Source organism: Osmia bicornis, unplaced genomic scaffold, assembly GCF_907164935.1.
Source record: "Osmia bicornis bicornis unplaced genomic scaffold, iOsmBic2.1, whole genome shotgun sequence".
Classification (NCBI taxonomy): Eukaryota; Metazoa; Arthropoda; class Insecta; order Hymenoptera; family Megachilidae; genus Osmia; species Osmia bicornis.
In genome coordinates, this window is record NW_025791318.1 from 768,743 (window position 1) to 789,525 (window position 20,783).

A 20,783-nucleotide genomic window follows, 5' to 3' on the forward strand; every position below is an offset into this window, starting at 1 on the left:
GCAGGCGAAATCTAGTTTTCATGGAGATCATATGACGGGGAGGAAAGACGGCGGAAGAAGATCTACGAAAGAAGATTCATCAAGGAAAACGACGAAAGACGACTCAACAGTGAAAGGTGGTACTACGTCTAATAAACCGGAAGTGCGTTGCTATAATTGCGGTAAGCTAGGACATCAATCCAAAGACTGCGATAAAAAGACGCTGGGTAAGAAATGCTTTAATTGTAACGCCTTCGGACATGAGTCATCAAAATGCACCGAACCTAAAAAAGGTAAGAGGACGGAGAATTCTAGTAATCCAGATAGCGGTACAGTCAATATAGTACAGACGCCAGTCAAAAATGATGCAATCAAAGAGGTCATGATTGATGATGTTAAAGTCGATGCTCTCATAGATACTGGTAGTCCTTTGAGTTTATTGCGTGAAAATGTCTTTGCGAAATTGAAAAATAAACATATTAATAATTTTACTCGTGTTTTGACTGGTTTTGGAAACGGTGAATCTAAGACTTTAGGTTATATTCAAGCTAGAATTTGTATAGATGATATGAATTACTCATTGACGTTTCATGTGGTTCCTTCTGATGCTATGAATATGAATGTTGTGATTGGCAGAAATATTTTAGAGCAAGCTGAGTTAAAATTTGATCGGAATGGCATTACGATTATAGAAAAAATAGATCCCATATTATCGATGCAAGTAGATGTGTCTGAAGAGGTACAAGTCGATGTAGATTCTGAGGCAAGGCCGGAGACACGCGAAAGAGTTAATGAGTTAATTGCTACTTATGAACCAAAGATATGTAAGTCGACTGATATAAAATTGAGTATTTCACTGAAAGATGATAAAGTAATTTGCCAAAGACCGAGACGATTGCCGATAGTAGAAAAAGAAATAGTGGATAAGCAAATAAAAGAGTGGATGGAAAATGGAATTGTCGAACCAAGTTCATCTGAATTTGCAAGTCCTGTTGTAGTCGTCAAAAAGAAAGATGGAACCCCACGAGTATGCATAGATTATCGTCAGTTAAACAAATTGATTGAAAAAGATAGGTATCCTTTACCCCTTATAGAGGACTTAATTGATAATTTACGAGGTGTGTCTATATATAGTTCCATAGATTTAAAGAATGGATTCTTCCATGTAGAAGTCGAAAAAGAAAGTCGTAAATATACAGCCTTTGTGACGCACAGTGGACAATTTCAGTTTCTTAAAGCTCCATTCGGATTATGCAATTCACCGCCCGTGTTCCAACGATATATTAACTATATCTTTCGTCCTTTGGTTAATGAAGGAATAGTATTAGTGTACCTTGATGATGTAATTATTCTGGCGACGAATGAAAAGGAAGCGGTTGAGCGATTAGAGTTAGTTTTGCGAGTTGCTGCAGAGTACGGTTTGAATTTGAACAAGAAAAAATGTCAATTCATGAAACGACGTATCGAATTTTTAGGACAAGTCATTGAAAGTGGTACCGTGAGTCCATCGTCTGAAAAAGTAAAAGCCGTTACGCATTATCCAGAACCAAAGACTACTAAAGAAGTACAGCGTTTTCTCGGGTTAACCGGATATTTTAGAAAGTTCATAAATTCATATTCGTTAATTGCAAAGCCGTTAAGTGATCTGTTGCGGAAAGACAAGCCGTTTCAGTTTGGTGATAAAGAAGGATGCGCGTTTGTTAACCTAAAGCGAGCGTTAACTACTGCGCCTGTTTTGAAGATATTTGACCCTAAAGATGAGACGGAGCTGCATACAGATGCATGTCAGGACGGCTACGGTGCTATTTTATTGCAGAGGTCGACTATGGATGAAAAGTTTCATCCGATACATTTTTGGAGTCATAAAACTACGCCGACAGAACGAAATTATAAGAGTTACGAGCTAGAGGTTTTGGCAATTATTGAAGCCTTAAACAAATTCCGTGTATATTTATTAGGATTACATTTTAAGATTGTAACTGATTGTGCGGCGTTCAATCAAACGATGCGAAAAAAAGAGGTTTCTGCGAAAATATGGAGATGGGCTCAGCTATTGGAAGACTATGATTATACGATTGAACACAGACCTGGTACAAAAATGAAGCATGTGGATGCGATAAGTAGAGCTTCAGTTATGTCGGTCACATTAAACGATGTTATTTCACGAGTAAAAAGGGGACAAGAGGATGACCCAAAACTCAAGGTCATTATCGAAGATGTGCAAAAGAACCGGAACAATGACTATACGCTGCGAGATGGAATCTTGCACAGATTTATCAATGGTACCGATTTGCTGGTGGTCTCAAAGTCGATGGAAAATGAAATCATTAGGACGGCGCATGAAAAGGGTCATTTTGCTGTTAAGAGAACGGAAGAGAAAATTAAGAGGGAGTATTACATCCCGGAGTTGACGAAGAAAGTGGAAAAAGTCATCACTAACTGTATTCCGTGCATCCTAGCAAATAAAAAGGAAGGTAAACAGGAGGGATTCCTTCATCCCATACCGAAAAACGAGGTGCCGCTGTTTACGTACCACGTCGATCATTTGGGTCCATTGGAGTCAACGAGTAAGAACTACAACCACATATTTGCAGTTGTAGACAGTTTTTCCAAATTTGTATGGCTCTATCCTACCAAATCAACAACGACGCGAGAGGTCATCTCTAAATTGGAGCTTCAGAAGCAAGTATTTGGCAATCCTGCTCATGTTGTTTCTGATAGAGGAACTGCATTTTCCTCTCAGGAATTTAGCCAGTATTGCAACGCAGAGCAGATAAAGCACACAATGATCACTACAGGTTTGCCTCGATCAAACGGGCAAGTCGAAAGACTCAACCGGACGATTATTCCGATCCTTACGAAGCTGTCTTTGGAAGACCCTGCCAAGTGGTATCAACATGTGAGTCGAGTTCAGCAGGTGCTGAATTCAACCTATCAGCGAAGCATTGGAGTGACGCCGTTTGAGTTGCTGATGGGCGTGAAAATGAGGCAGAAGGAAGACTTACGACTCAAAGAAATAATTGAGAATGAATTTCGAGCGGATTTTCAGGAGACTCGAGACGCACTTCGAGCCCAAGCGAAGGAACAACTCCTGAAGACGCAAGAAGAGAATAGGAAAACCTATAATTTACGACGACGCGAACCAATTAAGTATAAAAAAGGAGACTTGGTTGCTATAAAGCGTACCCAGCTTGGGCCTGGACGAAAATTGCGTGCAAAATTCTTAGGTCCATATGAGATTGAGAAAGTTAAACCGAACGATACTTACGATGTAAAAAGAGTGTATTCAGGTGAAGGGCCTGGTGCAACTAGCACGTGTGCCGAGTATATTAAGCCGTGGGTCTCAGATAAGGGATCATCCGAGGCGGATGATAATTCAGGATAGCCGAATGTGGGATGTTAAGACGGAAGGTTGGCAACGCGCTAGGGTAAAAAAAAAACAGATGAGAGTGCGTGGCGTGTGTGCGAGGCAGTTTTTCTTGTAAGAGCGAGGAAATCGTACGTTATAATTCTATGATATATGTTAACTGTTAAAGTGTAATAATAAAGTTTAATATCTACAATATCTAAGAATCCTACAATTACTTGATGATTTATAATTTTATATTGATTTAAATTTATTTTATTTGATAGGTATTGGTCTGTGGAAAGGAACTGATATCCAATTGAAATAATTAGATCTGTATAATAATTTAATAATCGTATTGATATTCAATTTATAATTTGATCTATAATTATTTGATGATTTATAATTTTATATTGATTTAAATTTATTTTATTTGATAGGTATTGGTCTGTGGGAAGGAATTGATATCCAATTGAAATAATTTGATCTGTATAATAATTTAATAATCGTATTGATATTCAATTTATAATTTGATCTATAATTATTTAATGATTTATAATTTTATATTGATTCAAATTTATTTTATTTGATAGGTATTGGTCTGTGGGAAGGAATTGATATCCAATTGAAATAATTTGATCTATAATAATTTAATAATCGTATTGATATTCAATTTATAATTTGATCTATAATTATTTAATGATTTATAATTTTATATTGATTTAAATTTATTTTATTTGATAGGTATTGGTCTGTGGGAAGGAATTGATATCCAATTGAAATAATTTGATCTATAATAATTTAATAATCGTATTGATATTCAATTTATAATTTGATCTATAATTATTTAATGATTTACAATTTTATATTGATTCAAATTTATTTTATTTGATAGGTATTGGTCTGTGGGAAGGAACTGATATCCAATTGAAATAATTTGATCTATAATAATTTAATAATCGTATTGATATTCAATTTATAATTTGATCTATAATAATTTAATAATCGTATTGATATTCAATTTATAATTTGATCTATAATTATTTAATGATTTATAATTTTATATTTTTTTTTTTTTTTTTTATTAAGCTTTCAAATCATTACATAGATTTATTCGCTTTCAGGAGAGAAAAGAAAAAAAAAAGGAAAGAAAGAAAAAAAAAAAGAATTATACAAACAATTCGTACAATTCATACTTTCAGATTACAGCTTTTAAGAAAGGAAAGAACACATGTGCACGCAGCAATATAGGGTTCCCTGAGTAACAAACTCATTTTTAGAGGGAACTGGAGCTTTAGATCTAAAAGTTGCTTAATTAATTTAATCCTTTGAGAATCGTATAAAGGACATTGCCAGACGATGTGATCAATGTCTTGAGGGCTATTAGAACATGTGCATTTTGGGTCGGATACAATGGAGACTCGGGCGAGAGACGCAGCCAGGTTATAATGATCAGCTCTGCAGCGATTGATTGTGACAATCAGTTCCCGTGAGAGCTCTCTATTGTGGAACCAGGGTTTCGAACTTGCACTGTGAAAGTTCTGAAAGAATTTTACACCCTTCTTTGTTCCTAGCTCGGATATACAATCCCTAGTGTCCAAAACCATGGCCTTTCTGAATGATTCGCGTGCATCTGTAAATGGAATTTTATACGAGTTAACTGTGTTTGGATTGGAGTTGCTCGCTGTCTTGGCTAGAGAATCGGCAAGTTCGTTCCCAAGTATTCCATGATGGGACGGAATCCAGTAGAATTTAATGCAACCTGCCTCTGATTTTTTATGTAAAAATTCGAGATATTTCCGTTTGATCTCGAGTATGTGAGGGTTGGTTTTTATATCAGAGACAGGGTATGACAGACTCTCAAGAGCACTAAGGGAGTCGGAGAAAATATAGTTATAAGAGCTGGTGTTGTTAAGAGCAATGTCAACTGCGTCTTTAATCGCAATACATTCGGCGGTGTATATAGAAGTATTTTTGTCTAAGCTTCTTTTGATAGAAACATCTAACTTTGGACAGACGCAAGCTGTACCAACTGACGGAGATTTTACGCTTTTACTTCCATCTGTGTATATCAAATATGTGTTTTCATTGTCTATATTTTTAATTTCAATGTTCGGATTGCTGACATACTTCATTTCCTGACCTAGAGTTTTGTCTATAGGTATCAAAGTTGTGGACACATCGTAATCATGACAGTAAATCGGGTAATGCTGGAAAATTAAGAGGCTATGAACAAAATTCATCAAATCGTTGATGCATGTTTCAAAAAGTCTTTTACGCTTTCTTTTCTTTTTTTTAGTACATTTGTAATATCTGTGAACTGTTTTACAGATGGGTAAGCTTTCATTTGTTAAAATTTTGACCAAGTATGTGTTGCACAGAAATTGACTTCTGTCCTGAATATAAGGCAGTTTTGATTCTGCAAGGAGAATATTAGTAGGAGTAGTTTTTCGATAACCCAATGAGAGTCTAATGGAGGTGTACTGGATTTGCTCTAATTTGTTTTTGTAGACAGAACGCGTTGGAAAGTATATAAAGCAACCGTAATCTATTATCGAGCGCACATAACTTTTGTGAAGCGTGAGCAAAGTACTGGGATCTGCTCCCCACCATATACCCTGTAGAAATTTAATAATATTAAGCGCTCTTTGACATCTGGTCAGCAGCTGATTCATATGGAAGGTGAAAGTCAATTTGTAGTCAAAGATTACACCTAGGAATCGCGTAGATTCACTCGATGAGATGGAGCAATCATTGATTTTAATAGAAGTTTCACCGGGTAGAATATTATCTTTATTGAAATGGATTAGTATGGTTTTGTGTGGAGCGAGATCTAGCCCTATATTAGACAGATTATTCCCTATGTGAGAAATGGCGTTTTGTAATGAGTTTTTGTTAATCGAGTAAAGAGCTATGTCATCAGCGAACTGAGATATCGAAACTCTGCTGGAAATGCCTTTCACGATGTCAGCTACGTAAATTATATATAGAAGAGGGCTCAGTACACCTCCTTGAGGGACTCCTTTATAGGTGTGTCTGCATGCATTTGTTTCATTGGTGAAAATAAATCTTTCATAGGTAATGAATTTGATAAACTTAATTAGTACGGGAGGGCAACCTATTTTGGCCAGTTTGTCAATCAGAATGTCACCATTAACATTATCGAAGGCGCCGCTAACGTCTAAGAACGCTGCATACATGTGTTTTTTCCTTTGAAATGCTAGCTGGACATTTAGCGTTAAATTTAACAGATTGTCTAAACAACATTGGCCTTTGCGAAAACCGCTTTGACTACCGGGTAGTACATTCTGTTTTTCGATCCACCACTGGAATTTGTTTTTCACAATTGTTTCAAATAATTTACAGAGAGCCGATGTTAAAGCAATTGGGCGAAAAGATTTCCCGTCGGGCTTACTTATAAAGTGCACATAAGCTTGTTTCCAGCTATCGGGGAAGTCACTGGTCTTGTACATCTCATTGAAGATATCGACTAAAAGTAGTTTGTATTTAATTGGGAGTATTTTAAGAACTTGATAATCAATTCCATCTAACCCAGGTGATGACTTAGAATTACGAGAATCGAGAGCTATATTGAATTCAGCAAAGTTAAAATCAGATTCGAGGAACTCATTAGGACGACATTCTGGCATGAAATTAGGATCAGACGGTACCCATGGGGGGCAAATTTTGTTTAATGCTAGAGCTTTATTTTCTAACTGAAGGTTTTCAGAAACGTGCGATGGGTTTGTTTTAATCCACTTATTTTTTAAGATTTTGCAAGTGTTCCAGACATATCGACTATCAGTTTGTAGGTTTATTGTTTTAGCGAATTCAATAAAGCTACTTTTCTTTTTTAACCGACTTCGAAAAGGAGGAGGTTACTCAATTCGATCAGTATGTATGTTTTTTTTTTTTTTTTTTGTGTGTGTGTTCACCGATTACTCCAAGATGAGTGTACCAATCGGAACGAAACCTTTTACATCTTGTAGGGTATGTCTTCCGGTTGGTCCCATTGAAAAAAAATTTTTCATTTTTTCATTGTTATTGTAAAATACAGGAAGTTTTTAATGTCAAAATTGGACGATTTCAATGAACTTTTAATATGTTGTCGGGGAAATGATTCTGAACAACTTTTTCATTATGCATAATTAACGGAAAGCTTTAGTTTCCGAGATATTCGTAAAAAAACTATTGTTACTACTACATTGAATTCTACGTATGCCTACGTGTCTTTACCGGTGTATGAGTCAGCATGCAGTCGCCGATTCTCTACTGTTTCTTGTATACATGTATACTTTCCAAGGCATGAACCGATTGTGATGAAACCTTTCACATTTCCGCGATATCTCACTTGCAAAAATTTATGCAATTTGTTATTGTTAATAACTATTGTTATAACTTGTATGGAACTTGTTATCACTAAAAACTATCGTTGTTGCAATTAACCAATAAGAACGGTAAACCACCTTACGGCATCCTACAAATACTGCTCGTTCCACTAAAAAGTGTGAAATAAAATAATTTTTAACAAAAAATACAACCGACTTCGAAATGCACTAAAAAGTATGAAATAATTTCTACTTCATTTATACAAATACCCAACAGCTATTAATAAAACCTATCTACTCGTTAAATAGTATACTAAATACATTTCAACCTTTTCGGAGGCGGCGCAAAATTAAAAATACTCGAATATACGATGCTGTCAATAATGATTTGATAGGTTATCGACGCTTGAATCTTTCTAGTATAAGAAAAGTTTTTAATTTTGCGCCGCCTCCGAAAAGGTTAAAATGTATTTAGTATACTATTTAACGAGTAGATAGGTTTTATTAATAGCTGTTGGGTATTTGTATAAATGAAGTAGAAATTATTTCATACTTTTTAGTGCATTTCGAAGTCGGTTGTATTTTTTGTTAAAAATTATTTTATTGTTTTAAAGGTTTTTTTCGCCAATGCAATCAGCCTTTTATATTCAATGAGATCTTCAAGAGTTTTTGATCGCTCCCATTTTTTGAATGCCTTGTTCCTGAGTTGCTTTATTTCATGGCACTCCTTATCCCACCATGCAACAGGATTTCTATGCGTTCGCGGACCCACAATTTTTTTCTTGGGTGTATTATTAACTATTGCTTCTTTCAAAACCTTTACAAAGGAGTCATATTTTTGACTAGGTGGGAGAAGTTCATATTCGGCGCAAAAAAATTGTGGGAATGCTGAGTCGAGGTGCAACGCGAAATTTGCCCAGTCCGTCCGTTTCGAGCTGAGTTTATGGGATTTTTTACAATAGCGGATTTTTTGTGCGCTTACGCTAATATATATGGGATAGTGATCGGATCCCCAGGTATCATCATTCACGTTAATATTAATTTTATCGGCTACATTGTTACTTGAAAGAACCAGATCGATGTTAGATTTAGAATATTTATCAATATGAGAATACGAATCGTGATTGTGAATAAACAAGTTGTGTTTTTCAACCATTTCTAACAGGTTTTCTCCATTTCTGTCACTTCTATTGCAATTCCAGTTAACATGATGGGCGTTAAAGTCGCCCATCATAATATTGCATTGATCTGTTTTGAGATTGGAAAAAATTTTACCCCATTGATCAAGAGTGAGAGTAAGACCAGGAGCTCTATAACAGACTATGAGGTTGAAGGCTGGATTAGTATTGGTGATTCTAATACCACAGATTTCAACAGATTCGTGGGGGGACATAATACCTGGTATTTCCTTGTATGCCAAATTTTTCCGAATCAGCAATAAAATCCCGCCACCGGGTGCGTGGGTTCTATCTAACCTGAAACTAATAAATCCGGGGTATTGCAAGTTCAAAATGGACGGACTGAGCCAGGTTTCAACGCAGGCAAAAATGTCTACAGTGTGCAAAATTTGTTGAATTTCTTCTTTACGCTTCAAGATGCTCCTTGCATTCCAGTAGAGAATTTTTAAAACGTCTTCTTTATTAGGACCCATTTTTGGATAGATTTAGTGTAAATGATTATGCCTCCTGGTCATCTGTTGAGCTTGGATCTTCGGAATCGGGACTTGCCAAACGTTTAATCATTTTGGTGATGCGACTTTTTAGATTTCGCTCCGTAATATGGGAACGAGCGTCCATGAGCATAGCAATAAGAGCTGGAGTGTCGGAAGTGAAGTTTCTGGCTATGCCAGGAATATCGGGGTTTCCATAAGTGTCTTTCAAAAACAGGGAAAATTCCTCAAAGTTAAGCGGATACACCTGAGCATTACTGATAAGGTGATTTTTAGCAGGGAGTAGCTGAGCGTCTATTTCGTTTTGTGTGCACTGTTTTTTGTGTGGGTTTCTTTTGATTTTCTCATGAAAGAGTTGTTTTGGCTGTTTCGGAGCGGGGTCGCCCACGTTTGACGAAGAGTTTTTCCCGTCGACTTTATCGGGGTCAGAGCTGCTACTCGTGGTGGTGCTGAGGGGCCTTTTGATCCTTCCGGTAGTAGTGGTAGGCAAAGGTGGTGGCATCTGGAAGTCTGTAGCGCTAGTCTGTTTGGTTCCATTTGTATTAACAGCCGAAATTACTGTGTATTGAGAATGTTCTGATTGTTCCACTATTGACACTTTTTCCTTGTTGATAATTTCTGGCTGTGTGATAGCCGACTCTTCTTCCCTGTCAAGAGTATTATCGTTTGAAGGCACAACGGTTGGGCACAGACGAGCGATGTGTCCTTCTTGTTTGCATACGAAGCACGTTGTTGTGTCTGTAGTAAGATAAACCCAATACGTTGTGTCTTCATACGTGATTTGCAGTGCGTCCGGAAGGTTTCCTTCACATTCAGGTTTAATGTAAAACTGCCTTCGAAAACTAAGAAGGTGGGAGTACCCAGGATCAGTCATTCCAGCTCGTAAAAATGTTATATTCGATGTGATGTCGACTCCTCTTTTCCTTAAGGTCTCTTTTATTATGTCATGAGGTATAATGGGGCAAACATTGGATATTATAACCCTTTTGTTGCTTCTTATTAGGGGACGTATTTCGAGGTCATACTCCTTTATTTTAAGTCGTTTATTACATACATATTCAACTGCTGACTTATTTGACAAAAAAATACATATTCTTCCATTGGAGATTCTTGAAATGAACCGGATGGAGTTTGAATCGATTAACTTCGCCAGTGCATTTGCATATTCCTTTATAGAAACGCCTTCCTTGGAATCGACAATAATGGCTTGATCCTTTTTTGGAAATACATCATTAGCAATAACTTTGGCATATGTCTTCTGATTACTCGCGTTTGTCTTGGTGGCTTCGTTTTCTTCATTACACTGTTGCTGAACACTTTGTTGGGAGTTGTTAGAGTCAACAACCCCCATTTTGGGGTTGTTGCTGCTCATGCAGCTTTCGATTAGAACTTTAATTTAACTATATAGGGCTTTATACAATATTTCACTGTCGAAAATCAGAAATCACACAGAACACCAACACGCGGCCTATGCTTTACACCGGTAGAGACAGAAACACGACTGCTCGCTTCGGGATCTAGAACCGAACTCCATAATTTTATATTGATTTAAATTTATTTTATTTGATAGGTATTAGTCTGTGGGAAGGAACTGATATCCAATTGAAATAATTTGATCTATAATAATTTAATAATCGTATTGATATTCAATTTATAATTTGATCTATAATTATTTAATGATTTATAATTTTATATTGATTTAAATTTATTTTATTTGATAGGTATTGGTCTGTGGGAAGGAACTGATATCCAATTGAAATAATTTGATCTGTATAATAATTTAATAATCGTATTGATATTCAATTTATAATTTGATCTATAATTATCTAATGATTTATAATTTTATATTGATTTAAATTTATTTTATTTGATAGGTATTGGTCTGTGGGAAGGAACTGATATCCAATTGAAATAATTTGATCTATAATAATTTAATAATCGTATTGATATTCAATTTATAATTTGATCTATAATTATTTAATGATTTATAATTTTATATTGATTCAAATTTATTTTATTTGATAGGTATTGGTCTGTGGGAAGGAACTGATATCCAATTGAAATAATTTGATCTATAATAATTTAATAATCGTATTGATATTCAATTTATAATTTGATCTATAATTATTTAATGATTTATAATTTTATATTGATTTAAATTTATTTTATTTGATAGGTATTGGTCTGTGGGAAGGAATTGATATCCAATTGAAATAATTAGATCTGTATAATAATTTAATAATCGTATTGATATTCAATTTATAATTTGATCTATAATTATTTAATGATTTATAATTTTATATTGATTCAAATTTATTTTATTTGATAGGTATTGGTCTGTGGGAAGGAATTGATATCCAACTGAAATAATTAGATCTGTATAATAATTTAATAATCGTATTGATATTCAATTTATAATTTGATCTATAATTATTTGATAATTTATAATTTTATATTGATTCAAATTTATTTTATTTGATAGGTATTGGTCTGTGGGAAGGAACTGATATCCAATTGAAATAATTTGATCTATAATAATTTAATAATCGTATTGATATTCAATTTATAATTTGATCTATAATTATTTAATGATTTATAATTTTATATTGATTTAAATTTATTTTATTTGATAGGTATTGGTCTGTGGGAAGGAACTGATATCCAATTGAAATAATTTGATCTGTATAATAATTTAATAATCGTATTGATATTCAATTTATAATTTGGTCTATAATTATTTAATGATTTATAATTTTATATTGATTTAAATTTATTTTATTTGATAGGTATTGGTCTGTGGGAAGGAACTGATATCCAATTGAAATAATTTGATCTATAATAATTTAATAATCGTATTGATATTCAATTTATAATTTGATCTATAATTACTTAATGATTTATAATTTTATATTGATTCAAATTTATTTTATTTGATAGGTATTGGTCTGTGGGAAGGAACTGATATCCAATTGAAATAATTTGATCTGTATAATAATTTAATAATCGTATTGATATTAAATTTATAATTTGATCTGTTACGTCGCGAGCGAGTTACGGCGCGCGACGTACAAAATATAAAAGGAAGGAAAAAAGAAAAGAAGAGAAGAGAAGAGAGATGAAACGTGATGATTGATACGGATCAGGACGGTATTTTCGCTGCCACCAGTCCCGATCGCGCTCGACGATGTTAGGTCGTTAACGATCGGAACAATTAAAAAGAATCGTTTAATTTTTATAATTATATTCGGAAGTTGTTGTATTGAGTTCGTCAATGCTCTAGTCCCATACGGGCCCCTCGTGTGAATTCGTGCAGGAAGGCAGACGTATTAATTAGGAAATGTTAAAGGTGTTTGAATGCAAATGATTATAAATTTAAATATGGGTAAGATGTGTATAATTGTAAGAAAAATAATTACAACAAAAAGTTATTTAACAATGTGTACGAGCTGTATGAAATATATGAATAGAGAATTAGAAAATAACAGGTTAGAATGAATATTAGATCAATGTAGTTACTTGAAATGAAGCTTTAACAGAAAATTGACGAAACTGTTGACTTTAAAGATCGCGATTCGAACTTCGGTGTTTTATCTCATATTAACGATCAGAAAAGAAGACGGTCCCAGTGGGATACTTCCAAGACTAACAGTCTCGTGGGCCGTTTTCGCGCGCGTGTAAACGGAAAATTTTAATAATTATTTTTGTTACCTCGAACTTTGCGCTAAGAACGGTACGATCTAGTGGGATACTTCCACAACTAGCAGTCTCGTAGATCGCCGTTTTGCCCTCACTCGACAGCAGATTCGTCGTGTTAACAAAGATATAGAATGTGCAACTCACCAATTCGATGTAATATAAATATATAATATTGCAATGGGTTTCGTATACGAAAAAGCTGTGGTGATGGTCTAGAAATCTGGAAAATCGAAGAGAGAATGAGAACTGAATGCACACGCACTACGCGTTCGCGTTTGAGCCTTTCGTTACGGTGTTACGGATTACGAAATTCGATTGACAGAAAACAATGCGGCGCGGAAAAGGAATATAATTAATTATCGGACGATTTAAAATGAAAGAGAAAAGATAGATAATTGAAAAGTGTGAAAAGATTTTACGTATCCGTATGAGTCTTTGACACGATAACCGCGAATTGAAACTCTCCCGACACTCTGCCTCGTTACACGGAGGAACTTTGCCGAGCAATCAGATTTCGCGATACCGTAGACAACTCTGTCTCTACGCGGACACGGGCTCCCCGTCACACACCTTGCGATTCTTCGACGAAGAGTGATTTGCCTCAGTCAAGCGATCGTATCTTAGGGTTCGACCCGCGATCATGGGCCCAAAGTGGGGACATCATTTGGCAAATCGGGGTACGTGTCGAAGGGGAGAGCCCGCGCGTATTGGTTTCGTCTAGGCGCGTTTCCCGAGTTCTCATCCCTCCCTGACCTTCCTCTGACTCTGTCTAATAGTTGACCATCTTTCTCTTTTACCCCTACAGCGCTTCATGAATTTAGTGCGTCGCAATTTCTATGTCTTCTAGAATCTTCCAAATGCTTTAATTTAATCTTATTCGCTTTCAATTAATTAACGAAGTCGGTACAAACGAATCTCTGGTGTCGATTAACATTTTATTTATGTCAATTACTATAATATTCGCGTAATAATAGTATTAGGGCTTTTTGATTCATTCGAGGTATTTTTATAATCGATGTTTGTTTTATTACACGCGTTTCCCGGCTTCCGTGACAAGGAGATTGATGTTTTAATTTCAATTAGTTTCGTGAACATTTTATTCGCGTTTTCATAAGTTCACGCATATCGAATAATATACATATGTCCGTTAACATGTTCTTGGAATTCGTTCCAGAACATTGCTTGGCAGTTTTTGTTGCCTATTTGTGACAATACGCGTTTACGATCCCCGTCGACCGTTGTCTCGAACGTTCCTAAACGTTCGTCGACGTTTTCAAACTCTCAGTGGTTGTCACGCAAACCTCGCTTTTCATTCCATTCAGATCATTCTATAACATTTCAAACAAATCACTCTCATCCTTTATGACACTCATTCTCCCATGGAAGGAACGGCTGACGCATGCTTTACAGGTATGAGAGGTATCCGCTTGTAAAATGGGGCGAAAATCGCGTTTTCTTTATTCTGCGCAGTTAAGCTGGGATTCCTCCATGTGCGTCGCACTGCTTAACCGCGCGGTGAAGGATGTTTATGATACCTCTCCTTGACCTCAACGGTTTCGAATTTCGGTACATTTTCAAACGTAGTTCCAACGGCAATCGTCCCAAGGAAGATTAGTTTATATTATTTGAAAGAGCCAAATATAGCCTTCTTTGTGTTCCTCGCCTGGGATACTTCCAAGTGCGTCGCACTGCCGAGGCACACAAATTAGGTATACTGGAAAGTAGCTATTGAAATGAAATAAAAGAGTAAAAAGGAAAAGAAAGGTCAATTTAAATCTCAAACTCCTTTCTCGTGTTCTCGTGTGGAATACCTTCACGTGCATACGCACCCGACGAAGAAGCACGAGATCGGAGGAGCGCGAACAGAAACGGAAAATTTAGAAAAATCAGGCCCTTCCTTGCATCCCTCACGTGGAATACTTTCAAGTGCTACGCACCCGATGAGGAACGCAAGGTCGGGTTGGTGAAAATCCAGCCCGGACGTAACAGATCTATAATTATTTAATGATTTATAATTTTATAGATTCAAATTTATTTTATTTGATAGGTATTGGTCTGTGGAAAGGAACTGATATCCAATTGAAATAATTTGATCTGTATAATAATTTAATTATCGTATTGATATTCAATTTATAATTTGATCTATAATTATTTAATGATTTATAATTTTATATTGATTCAAATTTATTTTATTTGATAGGTATTGGTCTGTGGGAAGGAACTGATATCCAATTGAAATAATTTGATCTGTATAATAATTTAATAATCGTATTGATATTCAATTTATAATTTGATCTATAATTATTTAATGATTTATAATTTTATATTGATTCAAATTTATTTTATTTGATAGGTATTGGTCTGTGGGAAGGAATTGATATCCAATATTAATATATATATATATTGTAACGTGGTGACACCTGTGCCCCCCCGTTACAATCGCTGCGCTTCTCCCACCTCAAATCCCACCTAGAAATGACCCTTAACCCTTCTAACACCTCACCCCTTTCTCCCGCCCGCCGGTGTCGGGCCGATGGAGGCGACGGACAAGAGACAACAGGGATCACCCGCAAGAAGGAGCTACGAGGCCGGCGACAGACCTCCCACCCTCCAGGAGAGGAAAAGCAACGCGGGACTTCGGAAAAAGAGACGAAGCGGCCCAGCAGCTGATACGAACGTCCACCTGGAGCCATCTGTCGCCGAGCCCGAAGACCTAAGTCCACCCGCCACGGCCGGAGATCCGCCAGCCCCATCGAACCCGAACACCGGCAGATCGACAATCGATAACCAATCTATTCCGTTGCCAGAAAAGGCCCCCTTCCTATTCCCCATCCCCTCCCCAAAAATCACCCCGCGACGGACCCGTCGTCGCGACAGCGACGACGAGCCGTCATTGAGCCCTGGGCTATCTAAACAAGCGATTCGTGGAGATAAAGAGATTTTGTAAAAGCGACTAGAGATTTTGAGAGTGCGATTGTGTGTGGAGTTGACGTAAGTCCCTTCCGATATTAATTTGTAAAGAGTGAGTGCACGGCAACGGCGACCTTTCGATTGCGAACTCGCGTGTCCGCGTATCGCGCCGGTTATCCTCCGTTACATTTTACGAAACCCCCTTTTGTCCAACCCCTAATATTCCCGTCTAAAAGAATCCTCGCGCGTAACGTATACGGACTTCCAGCGAACCTTCCTCACCCTGAGATCACCCCTCCCACGCTTATCCTCCTTGCGGACTCCCCCGCGATATTGTAAGGACGTAAGTGCCACGAGTCCCATCCCCTGTAACGACCCCCATTCTGTCCCTTTTTCCAATTTTGATTGCCACCGCGAGTGGCTGGCGCCCAACGATTGTAACGAGTGTAACCCCAAATTTGGAGAATATAGCGTTTAATAATCTAGTGAGATTTTATAGAGTGAACCCCCGAAGGGTCACAAATTTGGCGCCCAACGTGGGGCGCCTGGAAAAATTTTTGTTCGAAAAACTCTCGCGTAGAGGAAAATTTTTGTATTCCCACCGTTAAAATTCGAAAGATCTCGAAACCGCGACGCGGAAGGTACCCGTTGCCGAGAACCTCCTGTTGTTGTTGTTTTTTTTGTCGAGTGTCGCCGGTCGAACGCGGCGTGCGTTTGAAATCTGATCCGTTGACGTCCTAAGGACGATAAACAGTGAGTCATCGAAGTACGCCGTTTTCGACCGAACCGTCCTCGTTATTGAAATTTGTGAAACGGTATTGTTATCTGTGCCGAAATATACATTTCTATTGTGTATCCTCCCAAATTCAAAACTCTGCTCGCGGCTTGCCGATATCGAGGGCCCGGCCGTGCTTTCGCCGACCGTGAGCACTCTATCGAGCCTTTTCGATCTCAGATTTCTTTTTTTCGCCCCTTTTTTTTTCAGCACCGATTATTGAAGACCGAGCCTTGGGTTTTCCAGAAAACCCAACTAATAAAACCGGATATTTTTGTGTTGAATTTCCTTTTTTTTTGCGATTGTACCCCTCTTTTCTTTCAGGATCCTTTACCTTTTCTTTGTTATCCCCAGTTTTCTGGTATCGCTGCCGCCGGGAACGCGAAAAAAAAAATTCGCGAAAATGGATTCGGAGGAGGCACGGGTAATAAGAGAGCGCGTTGGTAATTTAGAAGTAGTGGAGCTAATCCAGCTCATGGATCACTCGCGGTTGAATATACGGGGAAGGTTACAGGATCTCCAGGACCGGTACGTTCGCGCGGAAATACGGCGGGTACTCGGCCCGAATGCCGCGCCATGGGATGTTGCGCTCGACACAGCCGGGGATCGCCTGCCGTTTACTCTTTTTACGGCATGGGAGACCCCGGCTGTCGATGATTCCCCTCCGCATCCCACCGCCGATCCTACTTCCCGCCAACCGGAGAATCCTGAGCCTGAAACGGCTGATCCACCCGCTTCTGAAACCTCCTACCGATCCCTTCCTGAAATACGCCCCCAACCTTACATTCCCAATCCCGCTACCCTGACCTCAACCACCACCCTAACCACCACGACTGTCACAGTAACTTCTGTTTCCCGTCCCACTCCTGTTAATCCTCCATCGATTGATCTAAATCAGTCCCAGCTTGCCGGGGAACGGCGCGAAAGGGTTACGTTCGCGCCCGACCCGAGCACCGGCGAGCACTCTACCCCCTTACCCACACCCCCCTTAAATCCATTCAACGATCCCCTCACGATACCAGCACCTCAAAATCCACCCCCTAACCCTCCAACCCGTCCTCTAAATACCTCTAACCCGTACCGTACTAGCCTAGGGGCAGCTCCGCCTCCCCTAAGTAGCACCCACCTCCTACAAAGAATCTCTGAAACCCAGTATCCTTTCCTCCCGCCACAACCGATCCCTGCACCAACCCAGGCTCCAAACTCTATGGATTACACTTACCCCGTTCCATACCCCTCCCAACGCCCATACTGTCCTCCATTTTTCCCCTCTTTCCCTCAGCTACCCCCGCACTTCGCCGAACCCTCCCTTTCCCGAACCAACCCTTTTCATCCCCTAGGGAATTTTTCCCAACCTTCCTATACTCCTGCCGCAGGCGAGGCTCGCGCTGTGAAATTATTCCGCAAATGGAAGATTTCCTTTTCGGGAGCCCCCGGGGAAGACGGGGAGGAATTCCTCGAAACCTTGGCCGAGGTTGCCACCACCCAGAACCTTACCGAACCCGAACTGATCCGAGCTATGCCCTATGCCTTGACCGGAGAGGCGCGAGCCTGGGCGCGGGGACAGGCCCATACTTGGGCCAGTTATGGCGAATTCCTGCACGATTTCCGTCTATGTTACACCCCGTGCAACTACCAAAACCGCCTAAGAATGGACCTAATGACCCGCACCCAACGGGAGCGGGAACCCCTCTCCACTTACCTCTCCAAACTACAAGTGATATTCCGTCGTCTCGAACCTCCTCTATCCACTCCCGAACAGTTAGGAATAGTGATTCGAAATCTCCACCCTCGCTACAAATTAGTAGTTGACTTCCACCCTCCCAATTCCTTTAACGATTTACTCCGCCTGGGAAGGTGGGTGGAAGAGACCCAGCGGAGCAGCGAGGAGTATCGCGGGCCACCGACGGCGGGGAGCCTCACGATCCCGGGAACGGGGTACGTGCCCCCGCCGGGAGGGCCGCGATCGAAACTCGCGGCAGCTGCTGAGTACTCCCGACCTTCCTCAGCATCCCAATCCGTCCCGAAAACCCCACGAAATGCACCAGCTTCGAACCGCCCCCAAACCTCAACCTCCAACCGTCCCGTTACACCTCCTCCTCCCCTCACTATTACCGAAATCCCCAGCTTGATGTCCCTTCCCGTGGTACCACCCCCTGTCGGGTACCGTGCTCCAACCTCCCTGAATGCGTCAATCCCCAACCGCCCTACTTCCTACTCCCAAGCGACCTCCGGTTCCCGACAACTACCTCCTCGTCCCGCGGCTACTTCCACCCAATCCTCCCTTCCCGGCCAATGTTGGAACTGCGGTCAAGCGGGGCATTGGTTCGGCGCCTGCCAGCAGCCGAGGAGGAAGTTTTGCTTCCGGTGCGGCAAGTTCGACGTCATCGCACCGGAATGCCCGAATTGTTTGTCGGGAAACGCCTGCGGAGGTCGGCGGTAAGGGTCGACGCGACCTCCCCGAAAAACCCGATCCAACCCCCCAAATCCTGCGTCCAGAAACCCCCGAAAACTCCTTCAACCGCACCGATTCCAACTCCAAGGAAATCCCCTTTATTAGAGTCCCGTACAGAACCCTATCCCGGCGATAATCGCATTTTCCTCCCCTTGCAGCACGGTAAATATATCTTCCAAGCCCTCCTTGATACCGGCGCAACCCATTCCTATGCAGGTCACAAAGTCGCTCAATTATTCAGACTCCATTTAACCCCTTCCCAAGCCTGCATGATCCTAGCCAACAACATCAAAGAGAGAATCCTCGGAGAGGTCACCGTCGCGATCCAGGTCGATGACGAAATCCACAACCTCCCCCTCCGCGCAAGCGAGTCATTGGGGTATGAGGTGGTCCTAGGGATGGATTTTATCGCCCGGTTTGGAATTACCATAGACGGAGATCTAAGGACGTGGCGAACTCCGAACGGACCTCTTCACCCCTTCTACCCTGAATCCTCACCCAATCCCTTTCCCATGAACCCCGCATGCGCCGGACTTTCCGAAGCAACCCCCGAGGAAATCTCGGGAATTCAAACCCTTCTTGATCGCCTCATCCCACCCCCATCCTCTACCTTAGGAACCACTCCTCTTGTTACACATTCTATTGATGTTCAAAACCACCCTCCTATTAAACAACGTCCTCGTCGCATGGCTCCCCGCGTCTTAGAAGCCGCGCAGAAGGAAGTAGATTCCATGCTCCAGTCCGGTATAATTGAACCCTCCTCTAGTGCCTGGTGTAGTCGTCCCGTCCTTATTCCCAAACCCAACGGCTCCTACCGATTTTGTATAGATTACCGCGACGTCAATAAAGTTACCAAAAAAGATGCCTATCCCCTCCCTAGCATGGATCGTATCCTCGATAGCCTCCGAACTGCCCGTTACATTTCCAAATTAGACCTTAGCCAAGCATACTTCCAAGTTCCCCTCGATCCCTCCAGTAAAGAAATCACCGCTTTTGCAGTTCCCGGTAGAGGCCTTTTCCAATTCACCCGCATGCCCTACGGCCTCACCAACGCCCCCGCAACCTTCCAACGCATCATGGACAAATTGATCACTCCCGACTGGGAGCCACACATTTTCGCGTATTTAGACGACGTGGTAATCGCGACCGACACGTACGAGGAGCACTTAGAATGGCTCGCGAAAGTTTTGACCAGATTACGAGAGGCGAATTTAGAAATAAACCGCGAAAAGAGCGAATTTTGTTGTTCCGAGGTCCGATATCTCGGCTTTTTAATAAATAAGGACGGTATGATTGCCGATCCAGAAAAAATAGAACCCATACTTTCCTACCCTCCACCCACTACCCTAAAACAACTCCGACGCTTCCTTGGAATGGTGAAATGGTATTCCCGATTCCTAAAAGATGTTTCCAAAGACCAAACCCCCCTTACCCGTCTCCTACAAAAGGATGTTGCTTGGGAATGGGGTCCCGAGCAAGCATCCGCGTTTGAAACCTTGAAAACAGCCCTCACCAAAACTCCCGTCCTGGCTCGTCCCGATTTTACCCTTCCCTTTTCCCTCCAAACTGACGCTAGCGATACGGCTGTCGGGGCAGTTCTTGTCCAAACCGTAGACGGTGAAGAA

General features: G+C 40.0%; 1 protein-coding gene across 1 annotated transcript; it reads right to left on the bottom strand.

The window, feature by feature from the left end:
- Positions 1 to 8,248: 8,248 nt before the first annotated feature.
- Positions 8,249 to 9,570, bottom strand: LOC123988997. Its single transcript, XM_046289724.1, has one exon. It carries the CDS (start codon positions 9,302 to 9,304, stop codon positions 8,249 to 8,251), a length of 1,056 nt encoding a protein of 351 aa, XP_046145680.1. The 5' UTR covers positions 9,305 to 9,570.
- Positions 9,571 to 20,783: the final 11,213 nt, after the last annotated feature.